Source organism: Dipteris shenzhenensis, chromosome 8 (genome assembly GCF_047967505.1).
Source record: "Dipteris shenzhenensis isolate YYH24624 ecotype China chromosome 8, Dip_SZ_1.0, whole genome shotgun sequence".
Taxonomy (NCBI): Eukaryota; Viridiplantae; Streptophyta; class Polypodiopsida; order Gleicheniales; family Dipteridaceae; genus Dipteris; species Dipteris shenzhenensis.
Genome location: NC_141603.1, coordinates 35135375 through 35159779, shown reverse-complemented (window position 1 = coordinate 35159779; position 24405 = coordinate 35135375). Strand labels below are relative to the sequence as shown.

Here is a 24405-nt window from a genome sequence, read left to right as displayed (position 1 = left end):
TTGGTATATAGTAAAACGCTTGAGGATCATATAGGACACCTTCGGGTTGTCTTACTTGTTCTAAGACAGCATAAGCTTTATGCCAAGATGAGTAAATGTGACTTCTTTATGAAGGAGATCATTTACTTAGGACACAAGATTTCTTCTGAAGGTATTAGCATTGATCTGGATCGTATCCAGAAGGTTTTAGAATGGCCTATCCCTCAGACTGTGAAACAACTTCGTTCTTTCCTAGGATTTACGGTATTTCTTCGGAAGTCAGTCCGTGATTATTCACAAATCACGGTACCCTTGACCAACATATTGAAAGGTCGTGGACGCAGGTCTACTCAACCGATCCCTTGGAATGATGCAATGAACAAGGCTTTTGAAACCTTGAAGTTATCTATCAAGGAAGCACCCGTTCTTGCATTACCCGATCCTACCCGGCCTTATGTTTTAGAGGCCGATGCGAGTGATTATGCGATTGGGGCAGCTCTATTCCAAGAGGGCAGACCTGTAGCTTTTGAGAGTAAGAAGCTAGACGACACTCAGTATCGTTGGCCCACACTGGAGAAGGAACTTTATGCAGTAGTGTATGCTCTCAAGGTTTGGAGACACTACTTGTATGGTTCAAAGTTCCTTGTATTGACTAATCACCAGTCAATTAAGTATGTGTGTGATGGATCAGACTTGAGAGGAAGGAAAGCCAGATGGGCAGAGTTAATGCAGGATTTTGATTTCAAAATCCGTTATCGTAAGGGTTCGTTGAATAGTGTGGCAGATGCCTTAAGTCGAGTTAAGTTTGTAAATGCTTTGTCATTTACGGAAATATCCTCAAACCTATTTCAATCCTTGAGAGGGCTATACGCAACTGATAGTCATTTCAGTTCTTATTGGCAGAGAGTCCAGGATGGGAATTCCATGGTTGACCAGGACTCAGGGATTGTGCCACCTAGGATACAGGCGGCGGGAGGTCAGTGGATGATTAGGAACGGCTTGCTGTTCCGGAATGAAAAGATTTGTGTACCTGATGTTCTGGACCTAAAATCCAAGATTCTCTGGGAGTGTCATGATGCTCCTAGTGCGGGACATCCAAGTATACATAGGACTCTGTCTCTTGTGAAGCATACCTTTTTTTGGCCTAAGATGCGTGCATTTGTAGAGAACTATGTGGTAGGTTGCCGGGTTTGTCAGGTTACTAAGGCTGAACGCCTTAGAAGCGTGGGCTTATTACAGCCATTACAGATTCCAGGTAATAAATGGGAAAGTATTTCCATGGATTTTATTACTGCTTTACCTCGAACGCGCAAGGGTCATGACTCTATTTGGGTCATAGTTGACCGTTTGACAAAAATGGCTAGATTCTTACCTACAAGAACAACTATTTCAGCTGTTCAGTTGGCTCACGAGTTTGTGGACCACTTGTTCAAGCTGTATGGTTTGCCATCTGACATAGTCAGTGACAGGGACTCAAAGTTTACAAGTAACTTCTGGACACTTGTATTTGAGAAGTTGGAAACTACTCTAAGTATGAGTTCCTCGGATCATGCACAATCCGATGGCAGTACAGAAAAGGTCAACCAGTTGGTTGAAGACATGCTTCGGGCATATGTATCTAAGAGACAGTCTTCATGGGAAGATTATCTACCCATGATTGAATTTGCTTACAACAGTGCAAAGCATTCTAGTACAGGTTACAGTCCTTTTATGCTTATGTACGGGTTTCAACCTAAGTCACCAGTTATGGTTGGATTAAAAGGGATTCAAAATGATGCTGCTAAGAACTTCTTGCAAGACATGCAGGAAATGTTGCAGTTTGCCAAGGAGTCTATTAGAAGTGCCCAAGATCGGGACAGATTTTATGCTAATAGACATCGTTCACCTAGAGAATTCTCTGAAGGAACGATGGTATATTTGAGAATTCCTAAGGAATCCAAGAGCCTAAGTACTGGTTTGGTTCCGAAATTATCCCCCAGATACTGTGGCCCATTCAAGGTCATTAAAAGAATTGGACCAGTTGCATATCGACTAGAATTGCCTCCTGATGTTAAAGTACATCCAGTCTTTCATGTCAGTAGACTGAAAGAAGTATTGGGTGCAGATGATCAAATTGTTTCTCCTCATGAGATTATAGAAGTTACAGATTTAACTTTTATTCCTCACGAACCTGAATCTATTCTTGAATTCCGTGAAAGACAGATTCGAAATCGTACTATCACGGAATACAAGATTAAGTGGAAGGATCGTGTTGAGGAGGATGCAACATGGGAGACATTACAAAACCTCCAAAGAACATTTCCCGATTTCTTAGTGAACTCAGGAGTGAGTTCTTAGAGGAGGGGGAGTATGTCATGTGCACGGATTGGTATCTGACGTGTACTAGGTACACAGAACTAGCTCAGGTTAGCCTGGGGAGGCTTAGAGCTAGGCAGGCTTGATTCTCGGGTTGAGTGGCAAGGTACGAACTATTTATAGGTCTTCGCTATTTTTGGCGCCGGGGCCCGAGTCTATAAAAGAGGCCCAGGGGGTTCAGTTCTCAGTGTGCAGTTGGGAGCAAGTCTCGTTCCCAGGTGCTAGGTCTGATCCTGGATTGTGTCGCGGACGCGCGCCTGCATCTTAGCGTAGCCCAAGGCCCAGTGGCAGATCCAGGGCTTCACAGCGCCACCTGGTGGTATGGGACACCAAGCTGGTTGGGATCTGATTGGGAGTTCGTGCCAGTAGCTCAGCTCGTGGCTCGGGGGGACATCTTCTGATTCGGGATCACATCCCGTAGATGTCACGGTTGGGTGGTGAGCAGCCTGCTCAGTTCTGATGTTGTGTGTGGTTATTTTGCAGATCAGGGGTTTCAGGAGTGCTGGGATGTGTCAGTATTCCCCCGCTTTGTGACTTTGTGTTAGGTGGGAATAAATCCTGAATTTCAGAGAATCTTGCATCCAAATGTTTCTTTGGATGCAACCACACCACCCAATGGCATGTGTACACAGAATGAACTCACAATAACCCTGCCCACTATAGAATAGTATCCCACTTTATGGAAAGCGTCCTTGGGTAAAAATAGCCAACTAGCCCTTTGCTATTGCCCTAGTCCTCTAGACCCATATTAGCATGCTTCTTTAATCCCAAGGTCCCCGCTACCACATTAAATCTACTAGTCAGAGGATTAGCGTGTACATACATACCATTCTTCCCCTCTTCAAGTGTATGACATTGCTTTTGCAAACTAGCAATTGACTCCCAAGTTGACTCTTCTTTAGACCTATCCTTCCACTTAACTTTAAACTTCAGAATTAACTTATTCCTTAGTTCCCTTTACTGAAATCAATCTCTCTTTCAAGCTCATGTTGTTAAGGGCAAAAGCAGCAACAGCAAAGAGGAACTAGGGGGGGAGTCCTTAGATCATTATCATTAATACGTTGTATCTAGTTTATAGTGAGATATGAAAAGACGGAAGTTCTAGGACCAGGCGGAGAACTGAAGAGGCACGGCAACCATCACGGCAACCGTCACGGCTATCTCCGCCGGTGGAGACATATGATCTGGTCACGGCACGACGGTTGGCGGAGCGCTTGCTCCAATGTTTTCAGAAGGGGCAGCTGGAGGAGAATGAGGCGAAGTTGCGCCAGGAAAATGCCCGGCTGCTCGAACGCAATCAACAGCTGCAGGAGCAGTTGTTACAATTCCAACAGATGGATGCACGGCGACAGCAGGATATGGAGGAAGCAAGGACGGCGATTGTCGCCCAAACTCAAGAACACCTGCGGCTGACGGAACAATTGACGGAGAAGGCTACAACTGCGACCGCCAGGGTGCAGTTGTTGGAAGCGGAAGTGATGGGGTACCGGCAACCCTCTAGCTCTACACGCATGCTGGACGAGGCACTTTTGTTGGATTTATCGGAAGCCTTCGTCGCAGAGATGCAGGGTATTTTTCTTGATCATCAACGTCAATTGCGAGTAGAGCTGGAGCGGGCTTGCAAGCCTCTCAATCGACGGTTGGCCCGGAGGGATGAGGATGATCCGGCGGGAGGGGGCGCAGGAACAGCATTTTTACCACCAGTACCGGTGACGGAAACTGCGGCACAACTGGAGGGTGGAAGTTCTACATCGGCAAATACTCTCGGGAAGCAGACAGCGGCGGGACCGGTGGATTCTTCCGAAGGCTATGTCAAACGGATCGCCGAACTGGAAGAAGCCCTCCGAAGAGCGAAGGCCAGAGGAAAAAGACCCGAGATCGCACAGGTTCCCGCAATGAAGCCACGACCCCAAGCGGACGCAGCAGCTGCTTTTGTGGCAGCTTTTCCGGAGCCAGCGGACGGGGAATCCTTTGACGCAAGGCAATTTTTGCAGCTGCAAGAACACGTCGCGGTGGTGCAACAGCAGTGTGACGATGCCAGATCTCAGCTGTTGGCACTCAAGCTCGCCCGGAAAGAAGAGCACCATCAACATGAAGTTGAGGTGAAGAGCCTCATGGCAGATTTGCTGAAGATCAGAGCTACTACGGCAGAACAATCAACAGGTGCCCAAACCAAGGAATTGGGGCGGGTAATGAAACGACTGGATGGTGTGGCGAAGAAAGCAGATCGCAGTATGCGGGTAACCGATCTCGAACTCGCTCTATCTGCGAAGACCCGACTGCATGAAGAGGAGCTACAACAACTGCGGAGAACGAGTCATGTTGAGAGAGCAGCTATGTTGGTCGACCTGCGGACAGCATGCCACTATATTCATCGGATGGCGGCAGTAGCTCAGCAGGCGGGGGCGGCGGCACCACCTTTCTATGGACAGCTCCAAATTTTTGTGGATGCCCATGCTCTCAACCCGCAGCAGCTACCTTTACTTCGACCGGCGCAAGCGGCTCCGGCAGTACAAGTACCGGCGCCGGCGGCTCCAGCAGTTCCGGCGGCGGCAGCGGCAGCAGCGGCGGCGGCGGACGATGACGGTGGCGACGTCGAGGATGAACCGTAGCGGAGAACCGGTGGGTTCGGATGCGGATCCGGAATCCGATTCACCGGGAGTGCCAAGTGTTAAGGGCAAAAGCAGCAACAGCAAAGAGGAACTAGGGGGGGAGTCCTTAGATCATTATCATTAATACGTTGTATCTAGTTTATAGTGAGATATGAAAAGACGGAAGTTCTAGGACCAGGCGGAGAACTGAAGAGGCACGGCAACCATCACGGCAACCGTTACGGCAACCGTGAAGGAGTTATGTGTGCCGGTTAGATAAAAGAGAAGAGAGCGATCATTCGGGGGGCTCATTGATGAGGATCGGAGCAAGGATCAGTGTGATCAGAAGAGGAACATTGTTATGTATCAGAGAGTACGGTGTTGTACTGCTCGGAGAAGTGTAATACAGATATTCTATTAGCAAGTGGTTCCGACCGGTGTATTATGCAAGTCGCAGGTTGTCAAAAGCCGAACGGAATTACTCTACGACGGAGCGGGAAGCATTGGGGATGATTTATTCCGTAACAAAGTTTCGTCACTACCTGTTGGGGAATCGGTTCACGTTTCATGTGGATCATTCCGCCTTGTTGTATTTGGTACACAAGCCCGAGCTCACTGGAAAGTTGGCCCGGTGGATGCTGCTTTTACAGGAGTTCGACTTCACGGTGGTCCATCGACCAGGAAGTACACATGCCGTAGCGGATTACCTTTCGCGGTTGGAATCTGGCGAAGACCCGATGGGTGTGGAAGACGATTTTCCGGATGCCCAGCTGTTCGAACTGGAGGCGGTGGTACCGGCAGCTCCAAAGACATGGTACGACGACATGTTTCACTTTGTCGACACGGGCCAGATGCGCGACGGAATGTCGCGAGACCAGCGAAAACGGCTCGCGCTCAAGAGCAGAGACTTCCGGATCATTGCTGACCAATTGTATAAGCAGGGGCTAGATGGTGTGTTGCGACGGTGTGTGTACCCACATGAGCAGAAGGTCATCCTGGAAGAGGCTCACCAAGGAATCAGCGGTGGACACTTCGCAGGAGAAGTAACCGGACGGAAGGTACTCCAAGGAGGTCTGTGGTGGCCAACATTAATGGGGGATGCGCATAGGTTCGTCAAAAGATGCGATGTGTGCCAGAGGTTGGGCCAGCCATCAGGTCGGGACCGGATGCCGCATAATCCCATACTGGCCCTCGAACCGTTCATGAAGTGGGGGCTGGACTTTGTAGGTCCGTTTTCGCCGCCGGCGAGGAGAACAGGTAACCGGTATATCCTGGTGGCGACGGATTACTGTACCAAATGGGTGGAGGCCAGAGCACTGAAGGATAATTCGGCAAAGGCTGTGGCCAGATTCCTTTATGAAGCCATTATGACACGGTACGGATGTCCGGTTGAGCTCGTCACGGATCAAGGTGGGCATTTCATTAATGCGGTGTTACGGGAACTGGTTACCCGGCACCTAATCATTCATAAGAAGTCCACAGTGTATTACCCTCAGGCAAACGGACAGGCGGAGTCCTCGAATAAGGTGTTGCTAGTCATTCTGAAAAAGCTGGTCAATGAAAATCGGACAGATTGGGATGAAAAACTTTACTCCGCATTATGGGCGTTCCGGACTTCCTATAAGGTTGCGACGGGGTTCACGCCATTCAAGTTGGTTTACGGAGTTGAAGCAGTGGTCCCCATGGAATTCCTAGTACCGAGTCTGCGGATTGCAGCGGCAGAGAAATTGGGCTGGGACGAGTCCGTAGACCGGAGGATTGAACAGCTGGATCGGCTGGGTGAGGAGCGGTTCAACAGTGCGTATCTTGCACAGGTAGTCCAGGACAGACGGAAGGTCTGGGTGGACCGTCATTCAAAGAAGAAGACCTTCAAACGGAGAGATGCCGTGATATTGTTTAACACTCGGATGGGTCCGCATCCGGGTAAGCTGAAGTTACGGTGGGGAGGTCCGTATTGGGTGGTGGAGCGTTATGGTGACGGCACGTTCCGATTAGGAACAGTACAGGGGGAGCTGTTGCAGAAGCCGGTAAATGGATTTCGTCTCCGACCATATACAGGGCCCATGCCACCTTACCCATTTCCGGAAATACCACCTGTGATGATCATTTCCAATGCATTTATAGCCATTTCGGTGGAGAAACCGATGATGGGGGCTATTAGTACGCACGTATGGTATCACTCACTTTATTCCGAGAAACGGTGGGAGCAAAGCTTCGTGTCGCGGAGCGAGGACGCCGCCATGCAATCTACTGAATCTTCGAAGTGGGGCTTTTATCAGGATGATGGGACACTTGATCGTTGCATGCAAACAAGGAGTTCACCAGGGCATCCAAAAGGCAATTTGGAAGCAAAAGGGGGCTTATTTCCAACTCTTTGTTTTCCAGAACTCTTCTCCCTCGCATCCCTGCTTCTCGCCGCTATGGTGGTCTTCCATCTGATCAATCCGTTACCTGTTGGGGATGAGGCTGTGCAGTCTTGGCTGACACGAACTCGTCTGGTGGAGTTCGCGGGTTTGCCATGGGCTACGACACCAGTTCATCCATTGGCGCAAGATATCTTGGCGCAGCTTGCACGCGGGCGCAAGGTCGTGGTGTATGGAAAGACTTTCACCTTGTGCAAGGAGCTGGTAGCGGCCCGGTTGCACTTGCCGGTGGATGGTCCATGCAAAGTCACGAAGCTTACCAGCAGTGCCATGGAGGTAGCTCTCGGCGCAGGTTGCAAGGGGGAGTACAACATGAAGAAGCTGGATGCTTCGAAGAAGACATGCTACAAGTTTATTGCGGAGGCACTCTGGCAGAAGGTGAAAGCAGAGCTACTGGGACAGGCCCAGTTTACCTATTTCCAGAGGGCGGAGCAAGGGAAACCGGTTCCCTGGGCGAAGCTGATGGCGGACAGAATTCTGGAGGTGGCCAAGAAGCTCTTGAAGCCCACGGCAACATCCCGGATGGGGCAAGTCTTATTTCTTTTGTTCGGACCAGATGCGGAACCGGTAGTTCCAGGGTCGTATGTGGAGGTGGAGGAGTCCACAGACGATGCTTCGGACAAGGAGTCCAAGGAGGTGGAACCAGCAAGATCAACAACGGAGGGAGCTCTGACGCCAAGGAACCAGGTGACTCCGGTAGTACCTGCGGTGGAGGTTACGGCGGTAGTACCTGCGGTGGTGGTTCCGGCAGAAGTTCCACAGGGCAGCCAGAGGAGTAGGCCAGCGGTCTCAGCAACATCGAGCCGCATGGCCAGTTTATTGAAAAGAAAGTTGGCTCTTGTGCCGGAAGGAGCAATGTTGAAGAAAACCCGCCCGGAAGCGGAGGCCTTGCAAGGGGAAAGCTCAGTCCACACTCGGGAGGACAGTTCGGGGAGACAGGCATGTCAGGAGGAAAATCGTGTAGTCCCAAGGGGGAGTGGTGAGCTGCAGCTATCTCCGCCGGTGGAGACATATGATCTGGTCACGGCACGACGGTTGGCGTAGCGCTTGCTCCAATGTTTTCAGAAGGGACAGCTGGAGGAGAATGAGGCGAAGTTGCGCCAGGAAAATGCCCGGCTGCTCGAACGCAATCAACAGCTGCAGGAGCAGTTGTTACAATTCCAACAGATGGATGCACGGCGACAGCAGGATATGGAGGAAGCAAGGACGGCGATTGTCGCCCAAACTCAAGAACACCTGCGGCTGACGGAACAATTGACGGAGAAGGCTACAACTGCGACCGCCAGGGTGCAGTTGTTGGAAGCGGAAGTGATGGGGTACCGGCAACCCTCTAGCTCTACACGCATGCTGGACGAGGCACTTTTGTTGGATTTATCGGAAGCCTTCGTCGCAGAGATGCAGGGTATTTTTCTTGATCATCAACGTCAATTGCGAGTAGAGCTGGAGCGGGCTTGCAAGCCTCTCGATCGACGGTTGGCCCGGAGGGATGAGGATGATCCGGCGGGAGGGGGCGCAGGAACAGCATTTTTACCACCAGTACCGGTGACGGAAACTGCGGCACAACTGGAGGGTGGAAGTTCTACATCGGCAAATACTCTCGGGAAGCAGACAGCGGCGGGACCGGTGGATTCTTCCGAAGGCTATGTCAAACGGATCGCCGAACTGGAAGAAGCCCTTCGAAGAGCGAAGGCCAGAGGAAAAAGACCCGAGATCGCACAGGTTCCCGCAATGAAGCCACGACCCCAAGCGGACGCAGCAGCTGCTTTTGTGGCAGCTTTTCCGGAGCCAGCGGACGGGGAATCCTTTGACGCAAGGCAATTTTTGCAGTTGCAAGAACACGTCGCGGTGGTGCAACAGCAGTGTGACGATGCCGGAAAGAAGAGCACCATCAACATGAAGTTGAGGTGAAGAGCCTCATGGCAGATTTGCTGAAGATCAGAGCTACTACGGCAGAACAATCAACAGGTGCCCAAACCAAGGAATTGGGGCGGGTAATGAAACGACTGGATGGTGTGGCGAAGAAAGCAGATCGCAATATGCGGGTAACCGATCTCGAACTCGCTCTATCTGCGAAGACCCGACTGCATGAAGAGGAGCTACAACAGCTGCGGAGAACGAGTCATGTTGAGAGAGCAGCTATGTTGGTCGACCTGCGGACAGCATGCCGCTATATTCATCGGATGGCGGCAGTAGCTCAGCAGGCGGGGGCGGCGGCACCACCTTTCTATGGACAGCTCCAAATTTTTGTGGATGCCCATGCTCTCAACCCGCAGCAGCTACCTTTACTTCGACCGGCGCAAGCGGCTCCGGCAGTACAAGTACCGGCGCCGGCGGCTCCAACAGTTCCGACGGCGGCGACGACAGCAGCGGCGGCGGCGGACGATGACGGTGGCGACGTCGAGGATGAACCGTAGCCTTTACTTCGACCGGCGCAAGCGGCTCCGGCAGTACAAGTACCGGCGCCGGCGGCTCCAGCAGTTCCGGCGGCAGCAGCGGCAGCAGCGACGGCGGCGGACGATGACGGTGGCGACGTCGAGGATGAACCGTAGCGGAGAACCGGTGGGTTCGGATGCGGATCCGGAATCCGATTCACCGGGAGTGCCAAGTGTTAAGGGCAAAAGCAGCAACAGCAAAGAGGAACTAGGGGGGGAGTCCTTAGATCATTATCATTAATACGTTGTATCTAGTTTATAGTGAGATATGAAAAGACGGAAGTTCTAGGACCAGGCGGAGAACTGAAGAGGCACGGCAACCATCACGGCAACCGTCACGGCAACCGTGAAGGAGTTATGTGTGCCGGTTAGATAAAAGAGAAGAGAGCGATCATTCGGGGGGCTCATTGATGAGGATCGGAGCAAGGATCAGTGTGATCAGAAGAGGAACATTGTTATGTATCAGAGAGTACGGTGTTGTACTGCTCGGAGAAGTGTAATACAGATATTCTATTGCATCTACCTTATTGTTTTATCATGAATGATTCTGTCGATCACTGTTCTACTCTATGAATTTTCATACGCAGTTCTGAAGTTCGATTACGCATGTAAATCTGTCGCAGTAGTGCGTTTCGAGTTAGTCTTCAGAGTAGAGAGGGCTAACACTTTGGTGGTATCCGAGCGAGATCTGCTTCTTGCGCCTCCGTTTTTCGTACTGTCCGTACAACTGTATGGACTTCCGTACAGATACGTACGGATCACTGTACGTTTTCTTTGTTTGCTGTCCAAGGCTTCCTGAGCTCTTTCGTCGCCACCAAGCGTCTCTTTGCTGTTCCCAGACTGAGGTGACTCCTCGTAGGCTCCAGCTGCAGCAGTTTCGAGGCTCTACACAGTACCGTGGCCATCAGTCGTCACTTTTGTACTTCCCTTCAGTAGACGCCTAGTTCAAGCAACGCTTCACTGAATCGAGGCGCCCTTTGGTGAAGTGTTAGCCCTCTCTACTCTGAAGACTAACTCGAAACGCACTACTGCGACAGATTTACATGCGTAATCGAACTTCAGAACTGCGTATGAAAATTCATAGAGTAGAACAGTGATCGACAGAATCATTCATGATAAAACAATAAGGTAGATGCAATAGAATATCTGTATTACACTTCTCCGAGCAGTACAACACCGTACTCTCTGATACATAACAATGTTCCTCTTCTGATCACACTGATCCTTGCTCCGATCCTCATCAATGAGCCCCCCGAATGATCGCTCTCTTCTCTTTTATCTAACCGGCACACATAACTCCTTCACGGTTGCCGTGAAAGTGTTAGCCCTCTCTACTCTGAAGACTAACTCGAAACGCACTACTGCGACAGATTTACATGCGTAATCGAACTTCAGAACTGCGTATGAAAATTCATAGAGTAGAACAGTGATCGACAGAATCATTCATGATAAAACAATAAGGTAGATGCAATAGAATATCTGTATTACACTTCTCCGAGCAGTACAACACCGTACTCTCTGATACATAACAATGTTCCTCTTCTGATCACACTGATCCTTGCTCCGATCCTCATCAATGAGCCCCCCGAATGATCGCTCTCTTCTCTTTTATCTAACCGGCACACATAACTCCTTCACGGTTGCCGTGACGGTTGCCGTGATGGTTGCCGTGCCTCTTCAGTTCTCCGCCTGGTCCTAGAACTTCCGTCTTTTCATATCTCACTATAAACTAGATACAACGTATTAATGATAATGATCTAAGGACTCCCCCCCTAGTTCCTCTTTGCTGTTGCTGCTTTTGCCCTTAACACTTGGCACTCCCGGTGAATCGGATTCCGGATCCGCATCCGAACCCACCAGTTCTCCGCTACGGTTCATCCTCGACGTCGCCACCGTCATCGTCCGCTGCCGCCGTTGCTGCCGCTGCCGCCGCCGGAACTGCTGGAGCCGCCGGCGCCAGTACTTGTACTGCCGGAGCCGCTTGCGCCGGTCGAAGTAAAGGTAGCTGCTGCGGGTTGAGAGCATGGGCATCCACAAAAATTTGGAGCTGTCCATAGAAAGGTGGTGCCGCCGCCCCCGCCTGCTGAGCTACTGCCGCCATCCAATGAATATAGCGGCATGCTGTCCGCAGGTCGACCAACATAGCTGCTCTCTCAACATGACTCGTTCTCCGCAGCTGTTGTAGCTCCTCTTCATGCAGTCGGGTCTTCACAGATAGAGCGAGTTCGAGATCGGTTACCCGCATACTGCGATCTGCTTTCTTCGCCACACCATCCAGTCGTTTCATTACCCGCCCCAATTCCTTGGTTTGGGCACCTGTTGATTGTTCTGCCGTAGTAGCTCTGATCTTCAGCAAATCTGCCATGAGGCTCTTCACCTCAACTTCATGTTGATGGTGCTCTTCTTTCCGGGCGAGCTTGAGTGCCAACAGCTGAGATCTGGCATCGTCACACTGCTGTTGCACCACCGCGACGTGTTCTTGCAGCTGCAAAAATTGCCTTGCGTCAAAGGATTCCCCGTCCGCTGGCTCCGGAAAAGCTGCCACAAAAGCAGCTGCTGCGTCCGCTTGGGGTCGTGGCTTCATTGCGGGAACCTGTGCGATCTCGGGTCTTTTTCCTCTGGCCTTCGCTCTTCGGAGGGCTTCTTCCAGTTCGGCGATCCGTTTGACATAGCCTTCGGAAGAATCCACCGGTCCCGCCGCTGTCTGCTTCCCGAGAGTATTTGCCGATGTAGAACTTCCACCCTCCAGTTGTGCCGCAGTTTCCGTCACCGGTACTGGTGGTAAAAATGCTGTTCCTACGCCCCCTCCCGCCGGATCATCCTCATCCCTCCGGGCCAACCGTCGATCGAGAGGCTTGCAAGCCCGCTCCAGCTCTACTCGCAATTGACGTTGATGATCAAGAAAAATACCCTGCATCTCTGCGACGAAGGCTTCCGATAAATCCAACAAAAGTGCCTCGTCCAGCATGCGTGTAGAGCTAGAGGGTTGCCGGTACCCCATCACTTCCGCTTCCAACAACTGCACCCTGGCGGTCGCAGTTGTAGCCTTCTCCGTCAATTGTTCCGTCAGCCGCAGGTGTTCTTGAGTTTGGGCGACAATCGCCGTCCTTGCTTCCTCCATATCCTGCTGTCGCCGTGCATCCATCTGTTGGAATTGTAACAACTGCTCCTGCAGCTGTTGATTGCGTTCGAGCAGCCGGGCATTTTCCTGGCGCAACTTCGCCTCATTCTCCTCCAGCTGCCCCTTCTGAAAACATTGGAGCAAGCGCTCTGCCAACCGTCGTGCCGTGACCAGATCATATGTCTCCACCGGCGGAGATAGCTGCAGCTCACCACTCCCCCTTGGGACTACACGGGTTTCCTCCTGACATGCCTGTCTCCCCGAACTGTCCTCCCGAGTGTGGACTGAGCTTTCCCCTTGCAAGGCCTCCGCTTCCGGGCGGGTTTTCTTCAACATTGCTCCTTCCGGCACAAGAGCCAACTTTCTTTTCAATAAACTGGCCATGCGGCTCGATGTTGCTGAGACCGCTGGCCTACTCCTCTGGCTGCCCTGTGGAACTTCTGCCGGAACCACCACCGCAGGTACTACCGCCGTAACCTCCACCGCAGGTACTACCGGAGTCACCTGGTTCCTTGGCGTCAGAGCTCCCTCCGTTGTTGATCTTGCTGGTTCCACCTCCTTGGACTCCTTGTCCGAAGCATCGTCTGTGGACTCCTCCACCTCCACATACGACCCTGGAACTACCGGTTCCGCATCTGGTCCGAACAAAAGAAATAAGACTTGCCCCATCCGGGATGTTGCCGTGGGCTTCAAGAGCTTCTTGGCCACCTCCAGAATTCTGTCCGCCATCAGCTTCGCCCAGGGAACCGGTTTCCCTTGCTCCGCCCTCTGGAAATAGGTAAACTGGGCCTGTCCCAGTAGCTCTGCTTTCACCTTCTGCCAGAGTGCCTCCGCAATAAACTTGTAGCATGTCTTCTTCGAAGCATCCAGCTTCTTCATGTTGTATTCCCCCTTGCAACCTGCGCCGAGAGCTGCCTCCATGGCACTGCTTGTAAGCTTCGTGACTTTGCATGGACCATCCACCGGCAAGTGCAACCGGGCCGCTACCAGCTCCTTGCGCAAGGTGAAAGTCTTTCCATACACCACGACCTTGCGCCCGCGTGCAAGCTGCGCCAAGATATCTTGCGCCAATGGATGAACTGGTGTCGTAGCCCATGGCAAACCCACGAACTCCACCAGACGAGTTCGTGTCAGCCAAGACTGCACAGCCTCATCCCCAACAGGTAAGGGATTGATCAGATGGAAGACCACCATAGCGGCGAGAAGCTGGGATGCGAGGGAGAAGAGTTCTGGAAAACAAAGAGTTAGAAATAAGCCCCCTTTTGCTTCCAAATTGCCTTTTGGATGCCCTGGTGAACTCCTTGTTTGCATGCAACGATCAAGTGTCCCATCATCCTGATAAAAGCCCCACTTCGAAGATTCAGTAGATTGCATGGCGGCGTCCTCGCTCCGCGACACGAAGCTTTGCTCCCACCGTTTCTCGGAATAAAGTGAGTGATACCATACGTGCGTACTAATAGCCCCCATCATCGGTTTCTCCACCGAAATGGCTATAAATGCATTGGAAATGATCATCACAGGTGGTATCTCCGGAAATGGGTAAGGTGGCATGGGCCCTGTATATGGTCGGAGATGAAATCCATTTACCGGCTTCTGCAACAGCTCCCCCTGTACTGTTCCTAATCGGAACGTGCCGTCACCATAACGCTCCACCACCCAATACGGACCTCCCCACCGTAACTTCAGCTTACCCGGATGCGGACCCATCCGAGTGTTAAACAATATCACGGCATCTCTCCGTTTGAAGGTCTTCTTCTTTGAATGACGGTCCACCCAGACCTTTCGTCTGTCCTGGACTACCTGTGCAAGATACGCACTATTGAACCGCTCCTCACCCAGCCGATCCAGCTGTTCAATCCTCCGGTCTACGGACTCGTCCCAGCCCAATTTCTCTGCCGCTGCAATCCGCAGACTCGGTACTAGGAATTCCATGGGGACCACTGCTTCAACTCCGTAAACCAACTTGAATGGCGTGAACCCCGTCGCAACCTTATAGGAAGTCCGGAACGCCCATAATGCGGAGTAAAGTTTTTCATCCCAATCTGTCCGATTTTCATTGACCAGCTTTTTCAGAATGACTAGCAACACCTTATTCGAGGACTCCGCCTGTCCGTTTGCCTGAGGGTAATACACTGTGGACTTCTTATGAATGATTAGGTGCCGGGTAACCAGTTCCCGTAACACCGCATTAATGAAATGCCCACCTTGATCCGTGATGAGCTCAACCGGACATCCGTACCGTGTCATAATGGCTTCATAAAGGAATCTGGCCACAGCCTTTGCCGAATTATCCTTCAGTGCTCTGGCCTCCACCCATTTGGTACAGTAATCCGTCGCCACCAGGATATACCGGTTACCTGTTCTCCTCGCCGGCGGCGAAAACGGACCTACAAAGTCCAGCCCCCACTTCATGAACGGTTCGAGGGCCAGTATGGGATTATGCGGCATCCGGTCCCGACCTGATGGCTGGCCCAACCTCTGGCACACATCGCATCTTTTGACGAACCTATGCGCATCCCCCATTAATGTTGGCCACCACAGACCTCCTTGGAGTACCTTCCGTCCGGTTACTTCTCCTGCGAAGTGTCCACCGCTGATTCCTTGGTGAGCCTCTTCTAGGATGACCTCCTGCTCATGTGGGTACACACACCGTCGCAACACACCATCTAGCCCCTGCTTATACAATTGGTCAGCAATGATCCGGAAGTCTCTGCTCTTGAGCGCGAGCCGTTTCCGCTGGTCTCGCGACATTCCGTCGCGCATCTGGCCCGTGTCGACAAAGTGAAACATGTCGTCGTACCACGTCTTTGGAGCTGCCGGTACCACCGCCTCCAGTTCGAACAGCTGGGCATCCGGAAAATCGTCTTCCACACCCATCGGGTCTTCGCCAGATTCCAACCGCGAAAGGTAATCCGCTACGGCATGTGTACTTCCTGGTCGATGGACCACCGTGAAGTCGAACTCCTGTAAAAGCAGCATCCACCAGGCCAACTTTCCAGTGAGCTCGGGCTTGTGTACCAAATACAACAAGGCGGAATGATCCACATGAAACGTGAACCGATTCCCCAACAGGTAGTGACGAAACTTTGTTACGGAATAAATCATCCCCAATGCTTCCCGCTCCGTCGTAGAGTAATTCCGTTCGGCTTTTGACAACCTGCGACTTGCATAATACACCGGTCGGAACCACTTGCTTGTCGCTTCCTGCATGAGGACACTGCCAATAGCCACGTCCGAGGCATCCACGAAGACATGAAACATCTTCGTCCAATCTGGCGGCTGAACCACCGGTGCTGTCGCCAACATCAGTTTGAGCCGTCGAAAAGCTAAGTCACAAGCAGGAGACCAGACTACCGGTACTTTGTTGAGTTGGTCATACAGTGGTGTCGCCACATCCGCCAGATACCGCAGCATTCGGCTGTGCCATTTAACCTGCCCTAGGAATCTCCCGAGCTGCTTACCGTTGCCAGGAACCTTTGCCTGCCGAATCGCTTCGACCTTCGCCGGATCTACCGCAATGCCTTCCGCCGAGACAATGCAACCCAGCAGCATACTGCTGCCCACGGCGAATGCACATTTCATAGGGTTCAGACACAACCGTGCCTCCCTACACCGGGTTAAGCATTTCTTCAGATGCTCAAGGTGCTGCTCGCGACTCCCGAAAACACTGAAATCGTCCAGAAATACCTGCATAAAGATTAGTAAATAATCATCAAATATTTCTTGGACCATGCGTTGAAATGTTGCCGGAGCATTCTTTAGCCCAAATGCCATCACCAGGAAAGCAAATGCTCCCCACTCCGTGATGAAGGCTGTTTTCTCTCGATCTTCTGGTGCCATCTGCACCTGGTTATACCCACTGAAGCCATCCAGAAAAGAATACATCTCGTGACCTGCCACTGTATCCAGCATAGTATCATTAAACGGCAAGGGAAACGGATCCGTGATTGTCGCCGCGTTAAGCTTTCTGTAGTCAACACAGACCCGCAACTTCAAATTTTTTTTCGGAACAATCACTATTGGCAAAAGCCACGTTGCACGGTCAACCGGATAGATAAACCCGACCTTTAGCAGCCTGTCCAGCTCCTCCTTCACCCTCTGGGCATAGTTCGGGTTCATTCTATACCGTTGTTGCCGAACCGGTATCGCATCCTTCTGCAGATTGATCCTGTGCTGATAGAATTTGGGATCGATGCCGAGCAAATCTGTGTAGTCCCAGGCGAACACGTCTTTGAAGGATTTCAGCAATGTCTCCAATTTTCCCCGAAATCCTTTATCGAGCTTCGCACTGACACGGACGTTCTTTGGCTCCTCCTCCGTCCCGTGGTTAAGATCCAGCAGCTCGTCTTCTTTGACCCTCCGCGAGCGACGGAGTTCCTGCTCGAAAACTCTTTCCGCCTCCGCCACTCCTGCTTCGTCCGGCATGTCTCCTGTGCCTTCCGGTAGACTCCCTTCGACTGGTTCTTTCGTGGAACTGGATGACTCCTGCATAGCCGAGGGAATCTGATGCTGATATTGCTTTAAAACGGCAACCACATCGACCTCGAACAAGCTTACCAGCTCCGTATTCCTACTGAAGTAATCATCCTCCTCTTCGACCCCCATTCCGTCCATCATATGGATACCTTCCGCCATCGTCGGTCGGAATGGTGTCCTCAGCCCTTGTTTGGTATGTACCGAGAGCTTCAGCTTCTTTTTTCCTTTCCGAATGGTGATGCGGTCTGATTGCCAGTCTTGTTTCACACGGGCCTGCCGCAACCACGGTCTTCCGAGCAATAACGGGTATGACCCGCTAATATCCTCCATCCGGAGAATCACCGCAGCGATTTCGAACTTCACGCCGCAAACCTCCATTTTCAATCCACGGAGCAATCCTAACGGCTGCACTCTCCGTTGGTCTGCCATCCGAACGGCGAAGGGTGCTGATTCCCATTTTGTGATACCCAATGGCACCAGCATTTGTTCGGACAGGATGTTGACCCCAGACCCTCCGTCCAGCAACACCCCTCCCACACGGCTGTTCTCCAGTGTTACGGAAATTACCGGGACCGCTTCGTCAAAAACAGGAGGCTGTACTTCCGCTGCAGGCTTTGCAGATTCGTCTGACGACACTTCCATTGTTACCGCTTCCATCTCCGACTCCATCGCCCTGACTAGTTCCGTCAATTGTTTGATGAGAGAACTCCGGAAATTGGGTACCAATGCTAACAATTGCTCCATTGTCATGTGTATTTGCTGTTTCCGCAAATCCTGCCATAAATCATATGGTTCAACACCCTCCTCGCCGGTCATCAGGCTGTCCTTCTGACTGGTAGGTAGACAAGTCGCTTCTGGCTGCTCTCCTTGCAGGCGCCTTGCCACCTTCGCACCATTCTCCGTCACCGAGACTGCCTTTTCCGCGCTCGGCCTAGGTAACACCGTTGGGGTTTTCTGGACCCATTCACCGACCGTCGACCGCACCTTTTGTTGTGCCTGCCAGTCCAACGCCGTAGGTCTCCCCTTCTCTTGCTGGGCCTTGTATTCCCGCACCTTTTCCTGGGATCGTGTGACCACGAGCACATCTCCGCTCGCACTTCCTCCCACTTTGCCTTCAACAGGGACACCCGCCGGTACTTCCGGTACTTCTTCGGACTTCGGACTAGGCTCCTTGCTATCCTGTTGCTGACTGGCATCATCGCATTCGATAATCAGAACCGCATTCATTGCTGGTGCGGACTTGCCTTCTCCGAATCCCCGGGTTGCTTCCTTTTCCGCCTTGTGGCGCTTAAATAATTCGCAATCTACCTTTCGATGTCCGGGTTGATTGCAATAAAAACATAGGAACGTCCGTTCCCCTGCTGGTTCATCTGCACCTGTTCCAGCCGTTCTCGGCCGCCAAGGTCTTTTCGCCGGTGCGACTGGTACCGCGGCTGGTGCTGCGGCTGGTGCCGCAACTACCGCCACCACCGCTGGTGTCGGGGCTATTCGTGCGTTATAGCGGCAGATCTCCGTGGTATGCGTCGCTGTTTGGCAAATCGCACACCACCGCTCATTCAAACCGCATTCCTCTGCTAAGTGTCCTGCATTCCGGCACCGATTACACCAAGTATCCTTGCGAACTTTTGAAGAGGACCCTATTCCACTATCCCGGCTTTTGGCTCCGGCAGCAGATCCTTCCGGAAATAACTTCCCTGCCGCTTTTCCAGCCTTCCGCCTCATGGAACGTTTGTCCTCCTCCTCATCCGACTGCTCCGACTCCTCCTCATTATCGGTATCGGAGTCTCCCTCAGCCTCCTCATACTTCACTTTTCCTTTCCTTCCCTTGGAAGTAAACAGAACTTGTTCCGCCCTCACCGCTGCTTGGACGACTTCTTCCAATGAAAGAGCTTCCAGATCCAACGATGCCAGGGACCTTTTCAATCCTTTAATCAGCCCCTCCATGAAGTAAGCATTTTGGATGGGGACTGCCGGGGTAGTTGCTGCATCGAGGCGGCGGATCAACGACCGAAACATGGCCGCATACGCCTCCACTTCTTGGTTCTTCTGTTCCAGTCTCCCCAGTTTGGCCAGGACATGAACACGGGTCTTGTCCTCCCGAAACCGGAGCAAAAAGGCATCCCGCAGTAGATCAAACGTGGCGAAATGGGTAGCTCCATATTGCGCGATCCATACTGCCGCCTGCTTCTGCAGTGTCGGGATGAAAGTCGCCATCTTCATAAGATCTGTCGCCTGCACTGGTGGAGCCGTATTCACCATCCATGCCATCTCAAATGACAGTATATGTGCATCCGCATCCTCCTTATCCCGTCCCGAAAACTTGGGGTACTTCACCGTCATCCTGGGTACCAGTGGTGGAATAGCCGCGCTACTTACCGCCGAAACTCCACCCCCGCCTCCGCCTCCACCGCCTCCACCTCCCCTACCGGGATCTGGTGACGGACCTGGGGCTCCGCTTCCTGCAGGCACACCACCCCTCCGTCTCCTGGGACTCGGTGGTGGGGAATTCCGCAACGGTGACGCTTCGTCTTCCGGAGGAGTACTTGTTAAATCGAACGGGCTACTGCGTCCGGAGGATTCGCCTTCCTCCTGAACACCGGAAACGACTGGACCTTCCTCTCCTGGGATCAACGGAGGTGTGTCAGAGCGGCTACTACTCTCACTATCCGTGAAGAAGCCGAAGAGAAGATCACGTTGAGCCACATATCTGTCATGCCGTTCCTCGCGGGTTGTACGTGCCGATACTGGAGTTGCAGGCTCCCGAGGCCGTTCCGGAGAGCGCGATGTTCCCCCTGGCTCACTCCCAGCGTCATTCATGCGCTAGTCCACGCACCGAGGAATCAGAGTATTACAGATGGGGAGCATCGAACCTCTGCGGGGTATCCACCGCGACGAACATGGAAATCTTCCGTGGTCGCCAAAGTGTTAGCCCTCTCTACTCTGAAGACTAACTCGAAACGCACTACTGCGACAGATTTACATGCGTAATCGAACTTCAGAACTGCGTATGAAAATTCATAGAGTAGAACAGTGATCAACAGAATCATTCATGATAAAACAATAAGGTAGATGCAATAGAATATCTGTATTACACTTCTCCGAGCAGTACAACACCGTACTCTCTGATACATAACAATGTTCCTCTTCTGATCACACTGATCCTTGCTCCGATCCTCATCAATGAGCCCCCCGAATGATCGCTCTCTTCTCTTTTATCTAACCGGCACACATAACTCCTTCACGGTTGCCGTGACGGTTGCCGTGATGGTTGCCGTGCCTCTTCAGTTCTCCGCCTGGTCCTAGAACTTCCGTCTTTTCATATCTCACTATAAACTAGATACAACGTATTAATGATAATGATCTAAGGACTCCCCCCCTAGTTCCTCTTTGCTGTTGCTGCTTTTGCCCTTAACACATGTAATCCTCAACTTCCGTAAGTTCTTGGGGCAAAACAAGATTGTCTCTAGCCTCTAGCACCTGTTTCCGGCTATGACATGAAAGCTTGGATAAACTTTTACATGTGGAGGTAATTATAGCTTAGATGTAACCTCACTAGTCTTTTTCAAAATTAGGAAGGGTCCACAGTACCTAGGGGATAACTCCTCTACCAACCCCCTCCGTAACGTCTTTGAATTCTTCGGTATTCACAAATATACAAGCATTCCCTCACAAAACTCTCATGGTGAACATTGTCAAGCAGCATAAAGCCGCACTCTATCTTGAGCACATTCTCGTGCAATCACTAATATCTCTTGCATAGCTGCATTCAGCTGAATCCAACAGTTACAGGAGACTAGGTTAATATATGCACATAATCATGAACGGACTGTAAGATAGCCGTATGCTTGGCACCATTATAGGCACCACTTAGATATACTTTTCCCAATCAAATGGCCCCTTGGAGACGCATGCCCAAAGGCATATCTTCCAAAACCTGATTACCCTCTCTATTAGCCCATAAAATTTAGGATGATCAGCAGAACTCATACTTAAAGTAGTTACCAATTTTCGAAATACTTCCTACCAGAAGTGCCCTAAGAATGTCGGATCTCTATCCACTGACGATGTCACAAGGTAATCCATATAATCTAAGCAAGTACTCAACAAACTGCTAAGCGAGCTCAATAGCCTCAACGGTTGTCTTTGTAGTTAAAAAATTTTGCCATCTTTGTCTCTCCTATTTACTTCCAGGCATGGCTCCTTATCTTCACCTTCCAAAAAGGGTAATGTTTGGTAATCGCATCCGCGAAGCCATTGGACCTTAAGATGAAGCTCATAAATAATTCACTCTGCTAACCTTTACTTGTTTTGAAGCACACTTGTCTAGATCTAAGTCACAAAGCACTCTTCGTCTGAGATTCATATTAGTGTCAATCTTTGGATCCTTGGAAACCAAATTGTCACCTCCTTGACACTATACCATGTTAGAGATTAACTATTAATGAGCCTTGCTTGCTAGGCAAGACCAAACCACAAAACACGGCGGACAAAATTTGAACCCCCACGAGATCACACCCAAATCTAGACCTTACTCCATATGTGCACACAAGCATATGAATATCCACACATAGATCTGAAGTAGGCAGCGAGATATAGCAGCCATAAAACTGAATAGATGTGTCCAATAATAGGACACAAAAAGATAAGTACAAAAGTGCAATCACAACCTACACCATGTGGACAATGAGATGCTGTTCCATTGGTTCTAGATCTAAGGCCACGAAAGTGCTCTCTCCTTTTGTTGTGTGCCTCTCAAACGAGATCTTCAATGGCTTAAGGAGGAGTCCAAAATGCTTATGTCAGCACCCTATTTGAACCTCTGTGTTCAATCACTTAAATGTTACTTCAAATCCCATTATTGAATTAATCACTTAAATGTTACTTCAAATTCCATTTAAATTTTGGAAACAAAAGGGAAGTCAAGTCTTATATCTAACTCTCTAAGAATTTTCTATGAATCAAATAATGATATAGCACCTTAATGGAATGCTACAGATTGTCTCAGTAACTACAATTCATTTTTGGTTATGATTCGTAAGTCTCTTATCCACATAGCTATCAAACAACTCACGTTGAATGTACTCGTCAAAGTTTTGTGACAGGAAAAAAATTAACAAGATTGTTATTGAAAAGGAAAGGAGCGCAAATATGGATAATATTGGAATCAAGTTCATCTGCATCATGCATTTAAATTAGCCAAGCTTTCTAAGACAGTGCAAAACTCAAGATGCAGAAGTTACAGCCCGAATCCACAATGGAAGGCTCTGCTTGCAATTTCATTGTAAAAGTTGCAATCACACTGTACAATCGATGATTTAGTCCAAACAAGGCTTTAACCTCTTCTAGTGCCTAGCCATGTGACTGGGAACAAGGTTAGCTAGGTTTGACACCAAGGACTTGTCCTGCCAAAACATGGGATCTAATGAAAGGAAGATATTAGATTATCTACCAAATCATTTTCAATGGGATTTTCCAGTCTCGGTCATATTTGCCTGCTGCTGTAGAAGTTCCCAGGCTCGATCATGTTTTCCTGCTGCAGTTAGTTGGCCAACGAGAGTATTGTAAGTTTCCACGTCTGGAAAGCAACCACCACTCACCATTTGCTGCATGAGTGCATCGGCTTCTTGCACTTGCCCACCGAGACACATACCATAGATTAAAAAGTTGTAACTTATAATAAAAGGAGTCCCAGAGCGCTTCATCTCCGTGTAGACTTTGTGAACCATGTCATACCGGTGCTCTTTGATAATGGCATGAAGAAGACAGTGGACCGATCTCACATTGGAAAATCCTTGGGTCTTGAAGAGCGTATTGTATGCCCTGTCAATCATACCCGCCCAGCCATAGCCCTGAAGTAGCACATTCACTTTGGCCGGGGACAAAAAGAAATATGGACGGTCCAAAGTTCGCAGAATGCTGAGAAAGGTGTGAACGTGTGATTTATGACACCACCACTGAGAGATTTGGTAGGAAGCAGGGGAGGAAACGGGCGGGTAACCTATGCACTCGCCGGACCAGATGAAGAACTGTAAGGCCAGTTTGGGACTAGGGATGCAAGCAATCATCTCGTTCACAAGAGCAGGTGTGAGGGGGACTCCAGATTTAGCGAGGTCGGCTTCCAGAGAGTTATCCCAGTTGCGGAGGTAGAGGATTTCCATGATGGTGCGGCAAGCAGGAGGAAGAAACAGCATAGAGTTTCGGAGGGAGGAGAAGCATCTGCTGCTGAGTGTGTACCTTGAAGACATGGATGAAGATGAGGATGATGATGCTTCCACTGCTGCTCCTCGTGCTGCTGCTGAAGAAGGAGGAGCGATTCGTGTAGCGATTGTGGTGGCGACCATGGCCGATGAAGAAGAAGCAGTGATACGTTTGCCGATTGCTGTGGCAGCCATGGCTAAGGTAGCTGTGGACAGGTGCTTCCCTACGGCTTCAATGACATAGCCAGGCGCTCAAGTTTCTGCTTCATCGCCATAGCCAAACTTCAAAGTCTACAGAAATGTCTCAGCAAACTGTCAAGTTTCTGCTTCCTCGCCATAACCAAACTTTACAGGAATGTCTAAAAGCACTGTGTATGCTTCTTTTGCAATAGGGCAGGAACGGCTGTGTGGAAGCCTTCCCCATGCTTATTATTAGAGGCCCCTCGCTCTCGTGTAGGTCCCCGTACCTGCTTGACACATACCGCGCATTGTATGTGGCACGCATGCGTGGAGGAGTGCCAGCGTGGAGCTGAGGCCGGCATTGATGATGGACCCCTGAGTAAGTATGTCTTGGAAGACTTCAAGGACACTTGACCCCCTTTGAGCTGTTATCCAGCCATATTACCGTGGTGAGCTGTTTGGGACTTCTCTTTTGATTACTCATCTTCGTGTGGCTAGAAAATTGTAAAAGAGAAGGGCAAGATATCATACACTCAAGGGATCATCACCTAAAGCCAAATCAAATAGTTACTCACCTAAGGGCAAGATACCATAGACTCTCATAAAGGGCAAGATATCATAGACTCTAGGCATCGTCACCTATTCCCAAGA

At 50.6% G+C, this 24405-nt stretch overlaps 1 protein-coding gene across 2 annotated transcripts in view; it reads right to left on the bottom strand.

The window, feature by feature from the left end:
• Positions 1 to 23952, bottom strand: part of LOC147899424 (putative pentatricopeptide repeat-containing protein At5g65820) — a 43401-nt gene extending 19449 nt beyond the window's left edge. The window contains exon 1 of one of the 2 annotated variants that reach the window (XM_087378540.1): positions 23612 to 23952. In XM_087378540.1, coding sequence (XP_087234666.1) covers positions 23612 to 23769 — 158 coding nt within the window. In that variant the 5' untranslated portion in view covers positions 23770 to 23952. Of the gene's footprint in view, positions 1 to 22559 lie in introns of those variants that run through there. The other variant, XM_087378539.1, reaches the window with a different exon arrangement.
• Between the last annotated feature and the right edge of the window lie 453 nt (positions 23953 to 24405).